The sequence below is a fragment of the Scyliorhinus torazame genome, chromosome 6 (assembly GCF_047496885.1).
Source record: "Scyliorhinus torazame isolate Kashiwa2021f chromosome 6, sScyTor2.1, whole genome shotgun sequence".
Lineage (NCBI taxonomy): Eukaryota > Metazoa > Chordata > Chondrichthyes > Carcharhiniformes > Scyliorhinidae > Scyliorhinus > Scyliorhinus torazame.
Window position 1 is genome coordinate 148063576 of NC_092712.1, and position 17418 is coordinate 148080993.

The 17418-nt window shown below is 51.1% G+C and overlaps 1 protein-coding gene across 15 annotated transcripts in view; it reads right to left on the reverse strand.

Annotated features, from left to right (window-relative positions):
- LOC140425059 (poly(rC)-binding protein 3) overlaps window positions 1–17418 on the reverse strand; it is a 377151-nt gene that overhangs the window by 96828 nt on the left and 262905 nt on the right. For all 15 annotated transcript variants that reach the window (XR_011947754.1, XM_072508887.1, XM_072508882.1 and 12 more), the window contains one exon: window positions 15641–15764. Coding sequence is in view for 14 of the 15 variants with exons in the window: in XM_072508887.1 (XP_072364988.1) it covers window positions 15641–15718 (78 nt within the window). In the remaining variant the exon portion in view is untranslated. The remainder of the gene's footprint in view (window positions 1–15640; window positions 15765–17418) is intronic.

Consider the following 17418-nt stretch of genomic DNA (forward strand, 5'->3'; position numbering starts at 1 on the left):
CCGCCTCCGCTGTCTCAAAATAAAAGTCTTTGGCGTTACATGTTACTCTCAACTTCGCCGGGTACACCACACCAAATCGCACCCCCTTCTTGTACAAAGCCGCCTTCACTCGCCCAAACGCCGCTCGTCTTTTTGCCAACTCCACCGTCAGGGTCCTGGTAGATCCGAACCGCAGTACCATCCCACAGCACCTCACGCTTCCTGCTTCGCCCAGCTTAATACCTTCTCCTTCATGCAAAACTTATGGAAGCAGATAATTACTGCCCTTGGCAGCTTGTTCACTTTGGGCTTCGGCCTTAATGACCGATGAGCTCGGTCTAGCTCGCACAGGGTGGGGCTCTCACCCTCCCCCATCAGCTCCGCCAACTTCTTAGCGAAGTATTCCGTTGGCCTTGGGCCCTCTGTCCCTTCGGGCAAGCCCATCATTCTCAAATTGTGCCGCCTTGAGCGGTTTTCTAAGTCTTCCAGCTTTGCTCGGAGTCCTCTGTTAACCTCCACCACCCTCCGCAGCTCGTCCCCCATCGAGGTGACCTGGTCGCTGTGTCGTGTCACGGCCTCCTCCACCTCCTTCATCTTCTCGCCCTGCTCTCTCACCTCGGCCGATGCCTTTGCCACCTCCACCATCATCGGGCCGATTGCCTCCTCCACCAATGACCTCAACACGACCGCCGTCCCTTTCCTCAAGGCCTCCATGTACCTCACAAACTGTTTTTCCAGCTCCACCGCCATAACCTCGGTCATCTTCTCCACCGTAAGTAGTGCGGCCCCGCCTTGCAGTTCGGCGTCCGCCATTCTGTCAACACTTTTGCTTGTCTTCTCCTTCGGCGGCGAACCCGCGTTTCCTCCTTTCTTCGACGCTGCTCTTCGCATCCTTTAGCGGCTTATTGTTTTTTATCTTCTTTCTTTTCTCCTCTCTCCCCCTTCACCCTCCTGTCCTTCATCAATCTGACATTCTTTTTTTGAAAAAAAAAAGAGGGAGAGAAAAAATAAAACTTTCACCAAACTTCCTTAAACTTTCTTTCTCCTCTGCATTCACCCAGAGCTCCCCTGGGACCAGGCTTCAACCTTCTTTCTTCTTCCTAGGTGGGAGCCATCCGACGTGGAGCACCCTCCCTACATGGTGCCCTGGCCTCGGGCCTGCCGCCTCAGCCTCCTCGTAGCTCCGCCCCCACTGCTCTAACCTGCCACGCCGGGCCCAGCGCCTCAGCCCCCGCCGCCGCCGCCCGACACCCGCGCGGGGTTCTTCACCGGTTTTTAAACCGGCCCCGCTGGCTGCTCGTGACGGCCCCCAAGGCCGACGATAATCGAGAAGTGTGTGAGGACTCGGGGATTTCCCCAAAATCGCCGCGAATCACGGCCAGCAGCGGGAGCTCTTGTTGTTGCGGCCACCCTGCTCACTCAGGCCACCGGAAGTCCATAGAGCACAATTTAAAGGCCTCCTTGCGCCTGACTTGGTGTTGGGACAAGGCCATTTGAATCTTGCAAGAAGACTCTCGCGAGATTTGCGACACTTGAAATGTGTCACGCGATTTAACGGAGTATCACGCGACTGACCCAGGGAGGGCGAGATCGAGATCAGCATATTTTGCATATTTAAAAAAAATAATTTAGAGTGCCCAATTCATTTTTTCCAATTAAGGGGCAATTTAGCGTGACCAATCCACCTACCCTGCACATCTTTGTGTTGTGGGGGCAAAACCCACGCAAACACGGGGAAAATGGGCAAGCCCTACACGAACAGTGACTCAGAGCCGGGATCGAACCTGGGACCTTGGCACGTGAGGCAGCAGTGCTAACCACTGTGCCACCATTCTGCCCCAGATCAGCATATTTAAATGAGCCATTCGGTTAATTTAAATATGCATTTGTGCGACTCTCCTGGAGGCCAGGACCTAACAGCGCACCTGGGAGACCTCGCCAGGATGCCATTTAGTCTTAGTTTCCACAAACATAGACCAGTCGTAATGTTGCTTGGCGGGGATGGGGGAATCTCCCAGGCTATTGGAGACTTCCGGGTGCCAATCTGACATTGCCAGGGTGCGTGGGTGCCAGGTTGGAACTGCCAGGCAACTAGCCCAGGGGCCTCCCGAGGTTGGGGGTACGGGGAGGTGGCATGGTTGAAAACAGGGGAGGAGGTGGCTGAACGGGAGCAACCAGACAAGATGGCACCCCGATCTTTGAGGAACCTTTCCTGCTGGGCTCGCCAGGAGAAAATGACTCTTGTGCGGCTTCAACGGAGAGAAATTCCCTGAGGCCAAACAAAATGGCAAAGTGCCATTGAATAGCGTTGCAGCCACCGAGAAGCATCCTGCTAAACGCGTCCAAAACCGGACATAGATTTTTTTTCATATTAAATTGCGCTCAAATTCTTATTCAGTATATGTCGAAACACTCAACAAAGTATCAATTTTATTCTGGTTTAGAGCACAGCTTGATGGATAAATAATCTTTTGGAACCAGCTAGAGAGGAGTGAGCAGCAAGGGAGTTGCTGCTGCTGCTGTTGTATATATATATTATTGTAAATAAATGTTATTTCTTTCTATCCTTCAACTCGTTATGGATTCTTTGTGGCCCTCACAAAACTGGCGACGAGGATTAAAGTGGACAGCTGTCTACACTGCTGAAGCCACCTCCCTGGATTTTTGTTGGATACAGGTTGAAAGTTGTTTTCTATTACACCATGCCTCTGTATGGACGTTTGGATGTTTTTGCTGCTGCGCTGGAAAGTTGGAACCAGTACACACAACGGATGCGTTACTATTTCCGGGCAAACAATATCACTGAAAACGAGCGCCAGGTGATCATATTGCTCACCGCCTGCGGCCCGCATACGTTTGTGGTGATTAGGAGCCTTACGTACCCAGCTGCGCCGGACACCAAGGCGTTTGATGAATTTGTGAACTTAGTGGGGCAACAATTTAACCCAACCCCGTCCACAATAGTCCAGCATTACCCATTTAATACCGTTGAGAGGACCCCAGGAGAATCCCTTGCAGAGTTTCTATCCAGGCTACGCAGTATTGTGGAGTACTGTGACTATGGTGAGACCTTGTCAGAAATGTTACGCGACTGTTTGGTTTGCAGTATGAACAATGCGGCCACCCAAAGAAAGTTGTTAGTTGAGCCAACATTGACTTTTCAACAGGCCATTCAAATAGTATTGTCCTGAGAGAGTGCAGAATGGAGAGTGCAGGAGCTACAGGGAATGGAGGTGCACGCCTTGCGGCGCAACCCCTTCCATCGAAAAGCGTCTCCCCGCACCCCTGCGGTACCTTGGGCAAGGCGACGTCCGGATCGACGCCAGTGGCCACCGGACGTTCCTCCCCGAAGGGAGTCTTCTCCAGAACCAATGGATGAGGAGCCATGTCCTTGTTGGACTTGTGGGTGCCGACCCTGTCGCAGGCGCCGGTCCTGGGGGCGCCAGAGGCGCCGTCGTTCCGACCGAAACTGGGACCAGCCCAGGGGCCGTAAATGGGGCCAGCCCAGGGACCGTACCTTCCATTTGGATGAACCTGCGGCGACTACTCCCGAGGATGTGGAGACAGAGGACGACTGCCTGCAGCTGCATTGTGTGGCAGCTCCCCGTGTGGCCCGCATTAAGGTGACAGTACGGGTCAATGGTCACCTGCTTGAGATGGAGTTGGACACTGGAGCAGCGGTCTCCGTGATCGCCCAGAGGACATTCGACCGCAGGGTATACAGATCCTTACATTAACCGGCACACAGGCCAGGTTGGCCACCTACACGGGGGAACCATTGGACATTGCAGGAACTATGATGACCCCTGTTGTTTATGGACACCAGGAGGGGCGTTTCCCATTTATTGTGGTGAGCGGCCACGGGCCCAGCCTGTTGGGTTGGGACTGATTGTGCCATTTGCGGCTGCAGTGGCAGCACATCCTCCAAACAGGTTCTGGAGGGTTGACCGAGGTGCTAGGACGATACCCAGGTGTATTCCAGCCCGGTTTGGGGAAAATAAAAGGGGCCGTAGCCCGTATCAAAGTCAAATCAGGAGCCACGCTGCGCTATTTCCGGGCACGCCCGGTGCCTTATGCCTTGCTCAAGAAGATAGAAGGGGTGCTCACTCATTTGGAGATCTTGGGTATTATCAGGCCCGTCTGTTTCGCTGACTGGGCAGCACCAATTGTACCTGTAATGAAGCCAGAAGCCACAGTTCGCTTGTGCAACGACTATAAACTTATAGTGAATACGGCTTCCCGGCTCGACCGATATCCAATGCCTCGCATAGAGGATCTCCACGCGAAGCTTGCAGGTGGACTCTCGTTCACAAAATTAGATATGAGTCACGCCTACCTACAGTTGGAGCTGGACCCTGCCTCCCGGCCATATGTAACTATCAATACATACCGGGGCCTGTATGAATATACACAGTTGCCCTTTGGGGTATCCTCTGCCTGCACTATTTTTCAACGCGTCTTGGAGGGCATATTGAGAGGTTTACCGCGTGGCGCTGTCTACTTAGACAACGTTTTGATTACAGGGACGTCGGAGCAGGAACATTTGGAAAATTTGGAGGCTGTCCTACGATGCTTTTCAGAGGCTGGAGTCCGTTTACGTCACACCAAGTGCGTCTTTTAGGCAAAGGAAGTAGTCTACCTGGGTTATCGGGTGGACTGCGAAGGTTTGCACCCCGTCGCAGAGAAGGTGCACGCAATTCAACAGGCGCCCGCCCCGACTGACACTTCGCATCTTTGTTCTTTTCTCGGCCTCGTAAACTATTACGGGAAGCTCCTCCCCAATCTGACAACTACGCCGGACCCATTGCACCTTCTGCTAAAGAAGAATCGCACCAGGTTTGGGGTCAGCCGCACGAAACCGCTTTCCGGTGGGTAAAACAACAATTGTCGTTGTCTGGGTTACTAACCCACTACGAGCCTTTGCTCATCACATGTGATGCAACCCCGTATGGTATTGGGGCCATCCTGTCCCACAGGATGGAGAACGGGGCCGGGCGGCCGATAGCTTTCGACTCCCGCACATTGATTGCAGCAGAAAAGAAGTACGCGCAGATCGAGAAGGGGGGCCTGGCGGTGGTCTTTGCGGTGAAACGCTTTCACCAGTATGTGTATGGCCGCCACTTCACTATCATGACTGATCATAAGCCTCTGCTGGGACTTTTCCGAGAGGATAAGCCAATACCGCCCATTGCTTCCGCACGGATCCAGCGCTGGGCTTTGTTGCTCGCTGCCTACGAGTATTCTCTGGAGCACAAACCAGGAACCCAGATAGCGAATGCCGATGCACTGAGCCGATTGCCTCTATCAACCGGCGCCATGTCGACCCCCACGACCGGTGAGGTGGTTGCAACCCTAAATTTTATGGACTCCTTGCCTGTCATGGCATCACCGATCCATGAGTGGACCCAGACGGAGCCAGTCCTGTCAAAGGTTCGGCACATAGTCCTGTAAGTTGGGCAGCATCGACAGCTCCCAGGCGAGTTGCGGGCATTTTCATCCAAGCTGTCAGAATTTAGCGTGGAAGACGGTATCCTCTTGTGGGGGACGCGTGTGATTATCCCGGAAAAAGGACAGGAGCTGATACTAAAGGACTTGCACAATGGGCATCCGGGTGTAACCACAATGAAAATGTTGGCCCGGAGTTATGTCTGGTGGCCAGGCCTCGACACCGACATGGAGAAGGTGGCCCAAAACTGCTCCATTTGCCAGGAGCATCAGAAGCTTCCCCCGGCCGCGCCCCAACATCACTGGGAATGGCCAGGGCGGCCTTGGGTGCGCTTGCATGCGGGTTCAATTCCTGGACCAGCTGAGGTTATTTATGAAGACCCCGCCTTATCAACCTTGCACCTCACCTGAAGTGTGGTGATCCTCAGGTTAAATTACCACCAGTCAGTTCTCCCCCTCAAAGGAGAAAGCAGCCTATGGTCATCTGGGACTCTGGCGACTTCACTTACTTGCTTCCTTGGAAGATCTCCATCCAGTTTAACTTGATTACCTTGAGCCAATTATGGCTCTTGGTCTAACAGCATTGTTATTATTGGGAGCTGAGCAGACTGCTGATGACTCCGTACACCTTTTATCTTGACAGCTCCTCCTGTATAAGTTGTTTGTTTTGCTGCGTTACCCTTCAAACTCAATGGCTGGGCTCCTTCTTGTAAATTTTGAAATGTGTTCTCCTATCACTGTAGCAGAGGCTCCCGTGTCAACTTTCATCTTTAAGGGCCTATCGTTTACCAAAAGCATCCCAGTGATGGGACCTACTTTGCCTGCTTTCATATTCAACAAAAAAGTCAACATTTAAATCCGTAGTACTGCGCTCTTCCATATTATTATTTTTAAAAAATATATATTTATTCAAATTTTTCAACAAATTTTCAACAAACCCCGCCCCCCAACAGAAAGAAAGAAACAAGAACACAACAATCAGAAATTATACATTGGATTTCCCCCATATACAATAACCCCCCATATAACATTTAAAACACAAATAGGGAAACCCCCCCACCTTCACCCAAACGCCACCTCAAAAGAAACCCCCCCCTCCCTCCCCCCCCCTCCCCTGGGTTGCTGCTGCTGCTGACCTCCTCCTAACGCACCGCGAGATAGTCTAGGAATGGTTGCCACCGCCTGAGGAACCCGTGCACAGACCCTCGCAAGGCAAACTTTATCCTCTCCAGCTTGATGAACCCTGCCATGTCATTGATCCAAGCTTCCACATTAGGGAGCTTCGCATCTTTCCATAATAGCAAAATCCTCCGCCGGGCTACCAGGGACGTAAAGGCCAGAATACCGGCCTCTTTCGCCTCCTGCACTCCCGGCTCGTCCGATACCCCAAATAATGCCAGTGCCCAGCTCGGCTTGACCCGGGCGTTCACCACCTTGGACATAGTCTCGCAAAACCCCTCCAAAACCCATCCAGCACGACCAGAACATATGAACGTGATTTGCCGGGCTCCCCAAACTCCTCCCACATCTGTCCTCCACCTCAAAGAACCTACTCAACCTCGCCCCTGTCATATGCGCTCTGTGAGTAACTTTGAACTGTATTAGGCTGAACCTGGCGCAAGAGGAGGAAGAATTAACCCTACTCAGGGCATCGGCCCACAGACCCTCATCTATCTCCTCCCCAAGCTCCTCCTCCCACTTGCCCTTTAACTCCTCCACCGACGCCTCCTCCTCTTCCTTCAGCTCCTGGTAAATCGCCGAAACCTTGCCTTCTCCAACCCATACACCCGAAATCACCCTATCCTGAATCCCAAGTGCTGGAAGCAGCGGGAATTCCCTCATCTGCCGCCTCACAAACGCCCTCACTTGCATATACCTGAAAGCGTTTCCCGGGGGTAGCCCAAACTACTTCTCCAGCGCCCCTAGGATCGCAAACATCCCATCGATGAACAGGTCCCCTATTCTTCTAATCCCTGCCCGATGCCAGCTCCGAAACCCCCCATCCATCCTTCCCGGGACGAACCGATGATTCTCCCGAATCGGGACCAAACCGAGGCTCCCACCTCGCCCCTGTCGCCTCCACTGCCCCCAGATCTTCAGCGTCGCCGCCACCACCGGACACGTGGTGTACCTTGTCGGCGAGAGCGGCAGCGGTGCCGTCACCAGCGCCCTCAGGCTCGTGCCCACACGGGACGCCATCTCTAGCCTCTTCCACGCCGCCCCCTCTCCCTCCATTACCCACTTACGGATCATCGCCACATTGGCTGCCCAATAATAGCCACACAAATTTGGCAGCGCCAGCCCCCTCCTGTCCCTGCTACGCTCCAGAAACACCCTCTTCACCCTCGGGGTCTTATTTGCCCACACAAATCCCATGATGCTCCTGCTTACCCGTTTGAAAAAGGCCTTGGGGATCATAATGGGAAGGCACTGGAACACAAAGAGAAACCTCGGGAGGCCCGTCATTTTGACCGACTGCTCCCTACCCGCTTGTGAGAGTGGCAGCATATCCCATCTTTTAAAATCCTCCTCCATCTGCTCCACCAACCGCGTCAAATTGAGCTTCTGCACGGCCCCCCAACTCCTAGCTACTTGGATCCCTAGGTACCGAAAGCTCCTTTCCGCCCTCTTCAGTGGTAGCTCATTTATCCCCCTTCCCTGGTCCCCTGAATGCACCACAAAGAGCTCACTCTTCCCTACGTTGAGTTTATAGCCCGAAAAGTCCCCAAACTCCCTAAGGATCCGCATGACCTCCGCCATCCCCTCCACTGGATCCGCCACATACAACAACAGGCCGTCGGCATAAAATGACACCCGGTGTTCCTCTCCCCCCCCGGACCAGTCCCCTCCATTTCCTGGACTCCCTCAGTGCCATGGCCAACGGCTCAATTGCCAGTGCAAACTACAAGGGGGATAAGGGGCACACCTGCCTCGTCCCCCGGTACAGCCAAAAGTATTCCGACCTCCGCCGGTTCGTAGCCACACTCGCCACTGGGGCTCGATATAGCAGCCTGACCCAACTGATGAACCCCTCCCCGAACCCAAACCTCCGCAACACTTCCCAAAGATACTCCCACTCCACCCGATCAAAGGCCTTCTCCGCGTCCATAGCTGCCACTACCTCCGCTTCCATCTCCACCGAGGGCATCATAATCACATTGAGGAGCCTCCGCACATTTGTGTTTAGCTGCCTACCCTTCACAAATCCCGTCTGGTCCTCATGAATCACCCCGGGACACAGTCCTCAATTCTCGTAGCCAGCACCTTCGCCAGCAACTTAGCGTCAACATTGAGGAGCGAGATCGGTCTATATGACCCACATTGCAATGGATCCTTGTCCCGCTTCAAGATCAAAGAGATCAGCGCCCTGGACATTGTCGGGGGCAAGGTCCCCCCCTCCCTCGCCTTATTAAAAGTCCTCACTAGCAACGGGCCCAGCAGGTCCACGTATTTCCTGTAGAATTCAACCGAGAACCCATCCGGCCCCGGGGCCTTCACCGCCTGCATGCTCCCCAATCCTTTAACCAGCTCCTCCAGCCCGATCGGTGCCCCCAAACCAGCCACCTCCTCCTCCTCCACCCTCGGGAACCTCAGCTGATCTAGGAATCGTCGCATTCCCTCCTCCCCCGCTGGGGGCTCAGACCTGTACAGATAACCATAGAAGTCTCTAAATACCTTGTTTATTCTCACCGCACTCCGCACCGTATTCCCCCCTCTATCCTTAACTCCACCAATCTCCCTCGCTGCCTCCCTCTTACGAAGCTGATGTGCCAGCATCCGACTCGCCTTCTCCTCATGCTCATACGGCGCCCCCTGCGCTTTCCTCCACTGTGCCTCTGCTTTCGCCGTGGTCAACAGGTCGAATTCCATCTGGAGGTTCCGTCGCTCCCTAAGTAGCCCCTCCTCGGGGGCCTCTGCATACCTCCTGTCTACCCTTAGAATCTCCCCCACCAACCTCTCCCTCTCCTCTCTCTTCTCCCTGTGGGCTCTAATGGAGATTAGCTCTCCCCTGACCACCGCCTTCAACACCTCCCAGACTACCCCCACCTGCACATCCCTATTGTCGTTGGCCTCCAAATATCTTTCAATACACCCCCGCACCCGCCCGCACACCCCCTCATCCGCCAACAGTCCCAGATCGAGGTGCCACAGCGGGCGCTGGTCCCTCTCCTCCCACAACTCCAGCTCCACCCAATGCGGGGCGTGGTCCGAGATGGCTATGGCCGAATATTCCGTTCCCTCCACTTTTGGGATTAGCGCCCTACTCAAAATGAAAAAATCTATCCGGGAGTAGGGTCTATGGACATGGGAAAAGAAGGAAAATTCCCTGGCCAGCGGCCTGGCAAACCTCCATGGATCCACTCCCCCCATCTGGTCCATAAACCCCCTGAGCACCTTGGCCGCAGCCGGCCTCTTACCCGTCCTGGACCTAGAACGGTCCAGTGCTGGGTCCAGCACCGTGTTCAAACTTCCTACCTCCAGATACGGAATCCGACCCAGCATGCGTTTCATAAATCCGGCATCATCCCAATTCGGGGCATATACGTTCACCAGTGCCACCCGCACCCCCTGCAACCTACCACTCACCATCAAATATCGACCTCCATTATCCACTACAATATTCAGTGCCTCGAATGACACCCGCTTCCCCACCAGTATTGCAACCCCTCTGTTCTTCGCATCCAGCCCTGAACGAAAGACCTGCCCTACCCATCGCTTTCTCAGCCTAACCTGATATCTGCCACCTTCAGATGTGTCTCCTGGACCATAACCATGTCTGCCTTCAGTCCCTTTAAGTGCGCGAACACCCAAGCCCTCTTGACCGGCCCATTCAGGCCCCTCACATTTCAAGTTATCAGCCGGATCGGGGGGCTACTTGCCCCCCCCCCGCCGACTAGCCATCTCCTTTTCTAGGCCAGCCACGTGCCCGCGCCTCCCGCACCCTCCAGTCCCCCAGGCGGAGAGGCCCCGACTACCTCTCCTACTTCCAGCTCCCTTTTGGCCAGTGCAGCAGCAACCCAGTTCCCCCCTCTCCCCCACTAGATCCTCATCTAGCCATTTTGCTCCCCCATGACTCTCCCGTAAGTCAGCTGACTCCTGCTGACCCCGGCCTCTCACGCTGTTCCATTGACCCCCCAGTGTGAGAATCCCCCCACCCCATGGCAGTCAGTGTGCACTCCGCTCCAGCACCGCCCTTCCCCCCGGCCCCGCCCCCATTCTTCCCTAACGCGGGAAAAAGCCCGCACTTTCCTGAGCCGGCCACGCCCCCTCTGGCACAGCTCCTTTTTGCGGCCTTACCCCAACTCCCCATCCCCGGGCCTCCACCCCCCCCTCTTCCTCTATGGGGCCCTGCCCCTCCAACACCGACGCCCACACCTTCCACAGCCCCCACATCAAATCCATTCACCCATCCCCACCCAGCACTCAAAAAGAACATTCCCCAAACGCGGTAAACACAGTAAACATCTCCCCACGACAAACCCTCAGTTTGAGTCCAACTTTTCAGTCTGTATAAAGTTCCATGCCTCATCAGGCGTTTCAAAATAATGGTGCTGATCCTGTAACGTGACCCACAATCGCGCTGGCTGCAGCATCCCGAACTTCACCCCCTTCCGATGGAGCACCGCCTTAGCCCGGTTGAAACCAGCCCTCTTCTTAGCCCCCTCCGCACTCCAGTCCTGATAAATTCGGATCTCCGTGTTCTCCCATCTGCTGCTCCGCTCTTTTTTGGCCCATCTCAGGATACACTCTCTGTCCACAAAGCGGTGGAACCTTACCACTACAGCCCTTGGAGCTTGTTGGCTTTGGGTCTCCTTGCCAGGACCCGATGAGCCCCATCCAGCTCCAGGGGTCTCGGGAAAGCTCCCGCGCCCATCAGCAAATTGAGCATCGTGCTCATATAGGCCCCGGCATCGGGCCCCTCCACTCCTGCAGGGAGACCCAGAATCCGAAGATTCTTCCTCCTCGACCTGTTCTCCAGGTCCTCGAATTTTTCTGCCCACATCTTGTGCAGCGCCTCGTGTGCCTCCACCTTCACCGCCAGGCCCAAGATCTCGTCCTCGTTCTCCGAAGCTTTTTGCCGCACCTCCCGGATCGCCGCCCCTTGGGCCTTCTGGGTCTCCACAAGCTTCTCAATCGCCGCCTTCATTGGCGCCAGCATTTCTGTCCTCAGCTCCTCAAAGCAGCATTTAAGAAACTCCTGATGCTCCTACGATCACTGCGCCCACGCTGCTTGGTCTCCACCCGCCGCCATCTTGCTTTTTCTCCCTCGCACTTTTCGCTGCACCAGGATCACATTTTTAGCCGCTTCACTCCTGGTCCAATCCATATAATGTCGGGGGGACCTTGCTGTCACCTTCCCACACTGGAAGCCGTCGAACAATTCCCATTGGGGCCCCTCTGAAGAGCCCAAAAGTCCGTTCCCGGCGGGAGATGCTGAACGTGCGACCTACCTAGGCATAGCCTCAACCGGAAGTCCGCTCTTCCATATTATGCACTCATGATGTCTTACTGACTTTGTTACTGGATAGACTGGACTTACTTTTGCATTGAAGCCTTAAGTAACCTTTCCTGTGGCAGAAAAAACAATGCAGCCTCTTTCTACCGGCAGGCTTCAGCGGACTGATTACACCCGCGCCAGTAACACTACTTCAATCCGAGGCAATTGATTGGTTCTTTTAAATAGTCTCACTCTATTTGTGGCTGCATTTGCTTTCCGTTTTACAATTACGTAACTTCTGAATCTCCTGTGTGCCCTTCTCAGTGTTCTCCATCGCTAATGCTACCTCCAGTGCCTTCTTAAAATTTATATCTGCTTCTGCTAATAGCTTCCTTTGGATGGCCTCATTAATTAACCCGCAGGCTAAATTGTCCTGGAAACACATCGTTGAGAGTGGCACCGAAGTCGTAGTGCTCTGCGATCTGTCTTTATTTCCCCAGGGGCTCTCCGGTTGAGTTAAACTTAAATCGCTACAACATTACCACTGGCTTCGGATGGTGGTGTTATTTCACCATTTCAAGCATCTCAGTGAATGACTTGGAGTTGGACGCACTTGAGAATGTCGGGTTGCGTATTAAATTGTAGGCCTGTGTCCCACACACTCAGAAGGATTGCCTTTCTTGTCCCCTCCTCCATTTCATTGGCCTGAAAAAAGTAGCGCAAATGTTCAATTTATGGGTGTCCACAGAGGCATCAAACGGTTCTATCCTTCCAAATATCTGCAAACGCTCTTCTGTTTCTCATCTCAAACTGAGCTTCAACATGACTTAATACTCAATCTTGGAATCGCCTTTTTTCTTTTATCCTCATAAAATGTAATATTTTTTGTTCACCAGTTAGTTAAATAACAACTGCAAGGTGTATTTACATAGAACTACAGTGCAGAGGCTTGCAGCCTCTTGGCTATAAATCAGCTTCTAGGATCTAACAGATACAGAAACCTGCCTGGTCCCTGATTGGTTACTCGGGTTACATGACCCTCTTGGCAGTTCGGCCCATGAAGGGGACAAATGCTACAAACAACAAGAATAACAACTTATATTTATATAATGCCTTTAAAGCAGTGAAACGTCCCAAGGCCAATTCACAGGAGAAGTAGAAAATAAAGTAAGCCACCAAGCCACACAGGAAATATTAGGTCAGATGACCAAACGCTAGGTCAAAGAGGTATGTTTTAAGGAAAATTATAAGTGAGATAGAGAGGTTGCGAGGTGTAGGGAGGGAATTCCAGAGCTTGGAGTCTAGGCAACTGAAGACAAGGCCACCAATGCTTGATGGAGCAATTATAATTAGAAATGCACAAGAGGCCAGATGGGAGGAGTACAGAAATCTCAGAGTTGTGTAGTTGGAGGAGATTAGAAAGATCAGGCAGGGCGAGGCCATGGAATATTTTAAAAACAACACTGAGAAATTTAAAATCAAAATGTTCTTGACAGGAAACCACTGCAGGTCAGTGAGCACAGAGTGATAGAGAAAATAATTTGTAGCAGAGTTTCAGATTACGTCAAGTTTACAGAAGTTATAATAGGGAGGCCAGCCAGGAGTGTATTGGAATAGTCGAGTCTTCAGTTAATGATGGTACGGATGAGGATTTCAACAGCTGATGAGCTGAGATGTGGCTAAGTTTAGCGATGTTAAAGAGGTGGAAATGGGCTGTCTTGGTGATAGCATAAAAATGAGGTCAGAAGCTCATCCCGGGATTGAATGTGATACCAAAGCTGTGAATTTACTGCTTAATCTTAGACTGTTGCCAGAGGGAGGAATGGAGTCGGCAGCAAGGAAATGGAGCGGGGACAGAAAACAATGCCTTCAGTCTTTACAATATTTAATTGGGGGAAATTTCTGCTCATCCAATACTGGATGTCGCATAAACATTATTAGAATTTAACAACAGTGAGTGAGATCTGGGTCAGTTTATTTGTATAATTTTCTAGCTCTGCAGGTGTATTGCTTCTGATGCAACAGGATTTGCAGGACCAGAATGGCAGTCATCAAAACCATTGGAGGGCTGCTGTCTTCCTGCAGAGTGCAGAATGATTTTCTGGTATTGCGAAAGAAACATCAGGCATTGGATGGTGGATACGAAACACAGATATTGATGGAAGGGTTGTTGTGAATTATTTTGTTCCATGTAACACAGCCTCCTCTTAGGTATTTGCTCTCAGCAGGCACTGTGATTGGATTGCTGCTCAGATGCACCATTTCTATGATGGGACAGTATGGAAGACATGACCCCATTGAACTTCGCACCCAGCTTGTGAAGAGGCTCCTGAGCTCAGTTACACTCGTAGCCACATTGGGTCAAGCTGTGGCAGAGGATCCGGGTCTCTTTGGCCAACAACATAGGGAGTGAGCACACAAAATGCTTCATTATTTCCAGCATTCCCCATTATCATTGGATGCATGTGGTGAATGTGCCTGGCTGTGAGATACTTGTAGCAGTACTTTTAACCAAGCATGCTCTAAAATGGGAACTCTGGTTTGTATCCAAATTATCCGATCTGTTTGAGAAATCCTCATCCTCACTCCTTCCTCTGGAAAATCTCATGGGCTTATGAGAATGATTCACAGCATTAAACATATAGAAATGCTTATTCATAATTAAAGGCAATCCAACTTGAGTTAAAGTCAGTGACATTGTCTGTTTATATTGTAAGCATTTTGCTGAGTTTCAACTTTGTGATTTTATTAGTTTGTATGCTTTGGCACTATAATTCCCTTGCTTTTGTCCATTTATCAGCTTTTTCTTTTTCATCCATTGCTCTTTGCATAAAGGTGCATTTGCTGCTTTCAGATTGAAATAATTGGTGCACAAAACTTGCAAACGATTCCGCACCCTGTGAATTTCTCAGATTTGAGCAACTGATGGAGTAGAGGCAATAACACAAAAAGAGCATCTCTAAACATTTTGTGGGCCATCTGTTTCAAAATAAGATAGATAGGAGTTCAAGTTTGTGTGATGCCTGTCACTTCAACTTGCTGAGAGCAAATTATATTGGCTATCACCTGCACTGCTAGATAGAATATTGTGTCATGGAACACATCATTTTGGGGGATGAGAGGGGAATAAATGACATGGTTTGGCCAATAACAATACCTCCATCACAGAGCAGCATGAAGTTAAAGAGACCCAGACCATCTGTGCGAAGGGCTTTGTAAAGGAGATCTTCTCCTGTGAGGATATTAAAAAATAACAGCGGAAGAAAGAGAAAAGAAAATGAGACTAATGACATGAGGCACTAGTATCCATATATAAAAATTCATTCGATAAAGGAATAGTGCCACAAGACCAGCAAACAGCAAATGTAATTCCTATTTGCATGAGCAAGAACTGTCATAATATTCTCCTGATTGCTGAACACAGGGCACTGATTTAATCAGTGTCTCAACTGCTGCACTAGCTGAGATCAGGGATCAAAGGTGATGCCTTCCACCTTTTCATGGGTCAACGAATTACTGAATAAATTCCTTGACCATCTGGGGAAACTGTGCTGAGAAACTTATTGCATTTTATGTTATGCATATAATTAGACTTGTGTTAAAGTAATTTCCCTAACCAAATATTCAACTGGAACCAGACAGTTTTAAATAGATAGTCTTTTTTCAGCAATGTCTCTTTGCTAGGAGCACAACTGTAATTACTTCAAAATCAATAACTGATAACATGCACGCCCAAATGCAGCCTTAGGCAGTTAGTCGCTGTTGATGACACAATACCTTTCCATGCATAAGTAGGCGAATTGTAAGAGTGACGTTCAGTCCTCCTTCAGTCACTTTGGAATCTGATTTATTCATTCTGAAGTTTGGAGGCACTCTGTTTTCACCCAAAAATACTGGAACCCTACAGGAAGCAAAACATTTTCAAAGATTACAGCTTCTGCAATATTTATATATATTATTTTGAATTTAACTAAGTAACACATACTGCATACCCCTTTTGTTTGGATAAAAGTTGTCTACTTTTTAGTCTTAGTGAAGTATTGAAATTTAGATAGAAAACGGTTCAGAAGAAGCTTACAAAGGAATTTGACAACAATCACACTGAAAAACCTGAACCATTAAAAAATGTTTGAATTTATAAGAAGTAAATAGTTGCTATGCCGTTTCAATTGTTTCTTGTTTTGTGATATAGAATGAATACATTTCTCATACTTGTACTACTTTTCACACAGTGAACAAATATCTTCTCGTAAAATATGTGACTGAGGGCATGAAAGAAAGTATTTAAACATTTTCACTGTAGAATTGGTGTGTGAATGGGTGTGATACATTCTGAGATTTCAATCAAACATCAAAATTAAATCTAATGTTAAAAAACCAACAATATTGCTGAAAAGAGAAAAATTGCCAAAGCTTTTTGGCTTTGTCTTGCACTCACCTGGACAAATGCAAGAATGCCAAATTTCAAGTGATCACAATAATTTATATGAGAGAAGAAATGAGTGTAGATTGGTTGGTAAGTCAACTCTGATTGGCTGAGGCATTGGCACGGCTGAGGCATTGGCATGGAGAAGGCAGCAGGGAACTATAGGCTCCCGAAACTCTAGGGTAAATTAAAAAGGTACAAAGCTTGAAGATATTTCTTTTGTTTCAAAGAACAGGGTCGAGATTCTTTGACCCCCCGCCGGGTCGGAGAATCGCCGGGGGCTGGCATGAATCCCACCCCCGCCGGATGCCGAATTCTCCGGCACCGGAGATTCGGTGGGGGCGGGAATCGCGCCGCGCCAGTTGGAGGGCCCCCCCCCCCCCCGCGATTCTCCGGCCCGGATGTGCTGAAGTCCCGCTGGTAGAATGCCTATCCCGCCGGTGTGGATTAAACCACCTACCTTACCGGCGGGACAAGGCGGCGCAGGTGGGCTCCGGCGTCCTGGGGGGAGCGCAGGGCGATCTGGCCCCGGGGGGTGCACCCACGGTGGCCTGGCCCGCGATCGGGCCCACCGATCCGCGGGTGGGCCTGTGCCGTGGGGGCACTCTTTTCCTTCCGCCTTCGCCATGGTCTCCACCATGGCGGAGGCGGAAGAGACTCCCTCCACAGCGCATGCGCGGGGATGCCGTGAGCGGCCGCTAACGCTTTCGCGCATGCGCCGCCCGGCAATGTCATTTCCGCGCCAGCTGGCGGGGCAATTCCACCAGCTGGCGGGGCGGAAATCAGTCCGGCGCGGGCCTAGCCCCTCAAGGTTAGGGCTGGGCCCCCCAAGATGCGGAGGATTCTGCACCTTTGGGGTGGCGTGATGCCCGACTGATTTGTGCCGTTTTTGGCGCCGGTCGGCGGACAGCGCGCCGATACCAGAGAATTTTGTCCCAGGTCCTTGTCTATGAATTAATATATATGAAGTAATATGTTCAATCTTTGCACATTTTATAAATTATCCAGGAGCTAATGGAAACCTATAGTTCCCTATAGCTTTCTCCATTGGAACACTGCAGCCAATCAAAGTCGACGTTGCAACTAATCAGCGTTCTTTTCTCTTGTAGTATGTTGTGAGCATACTTGC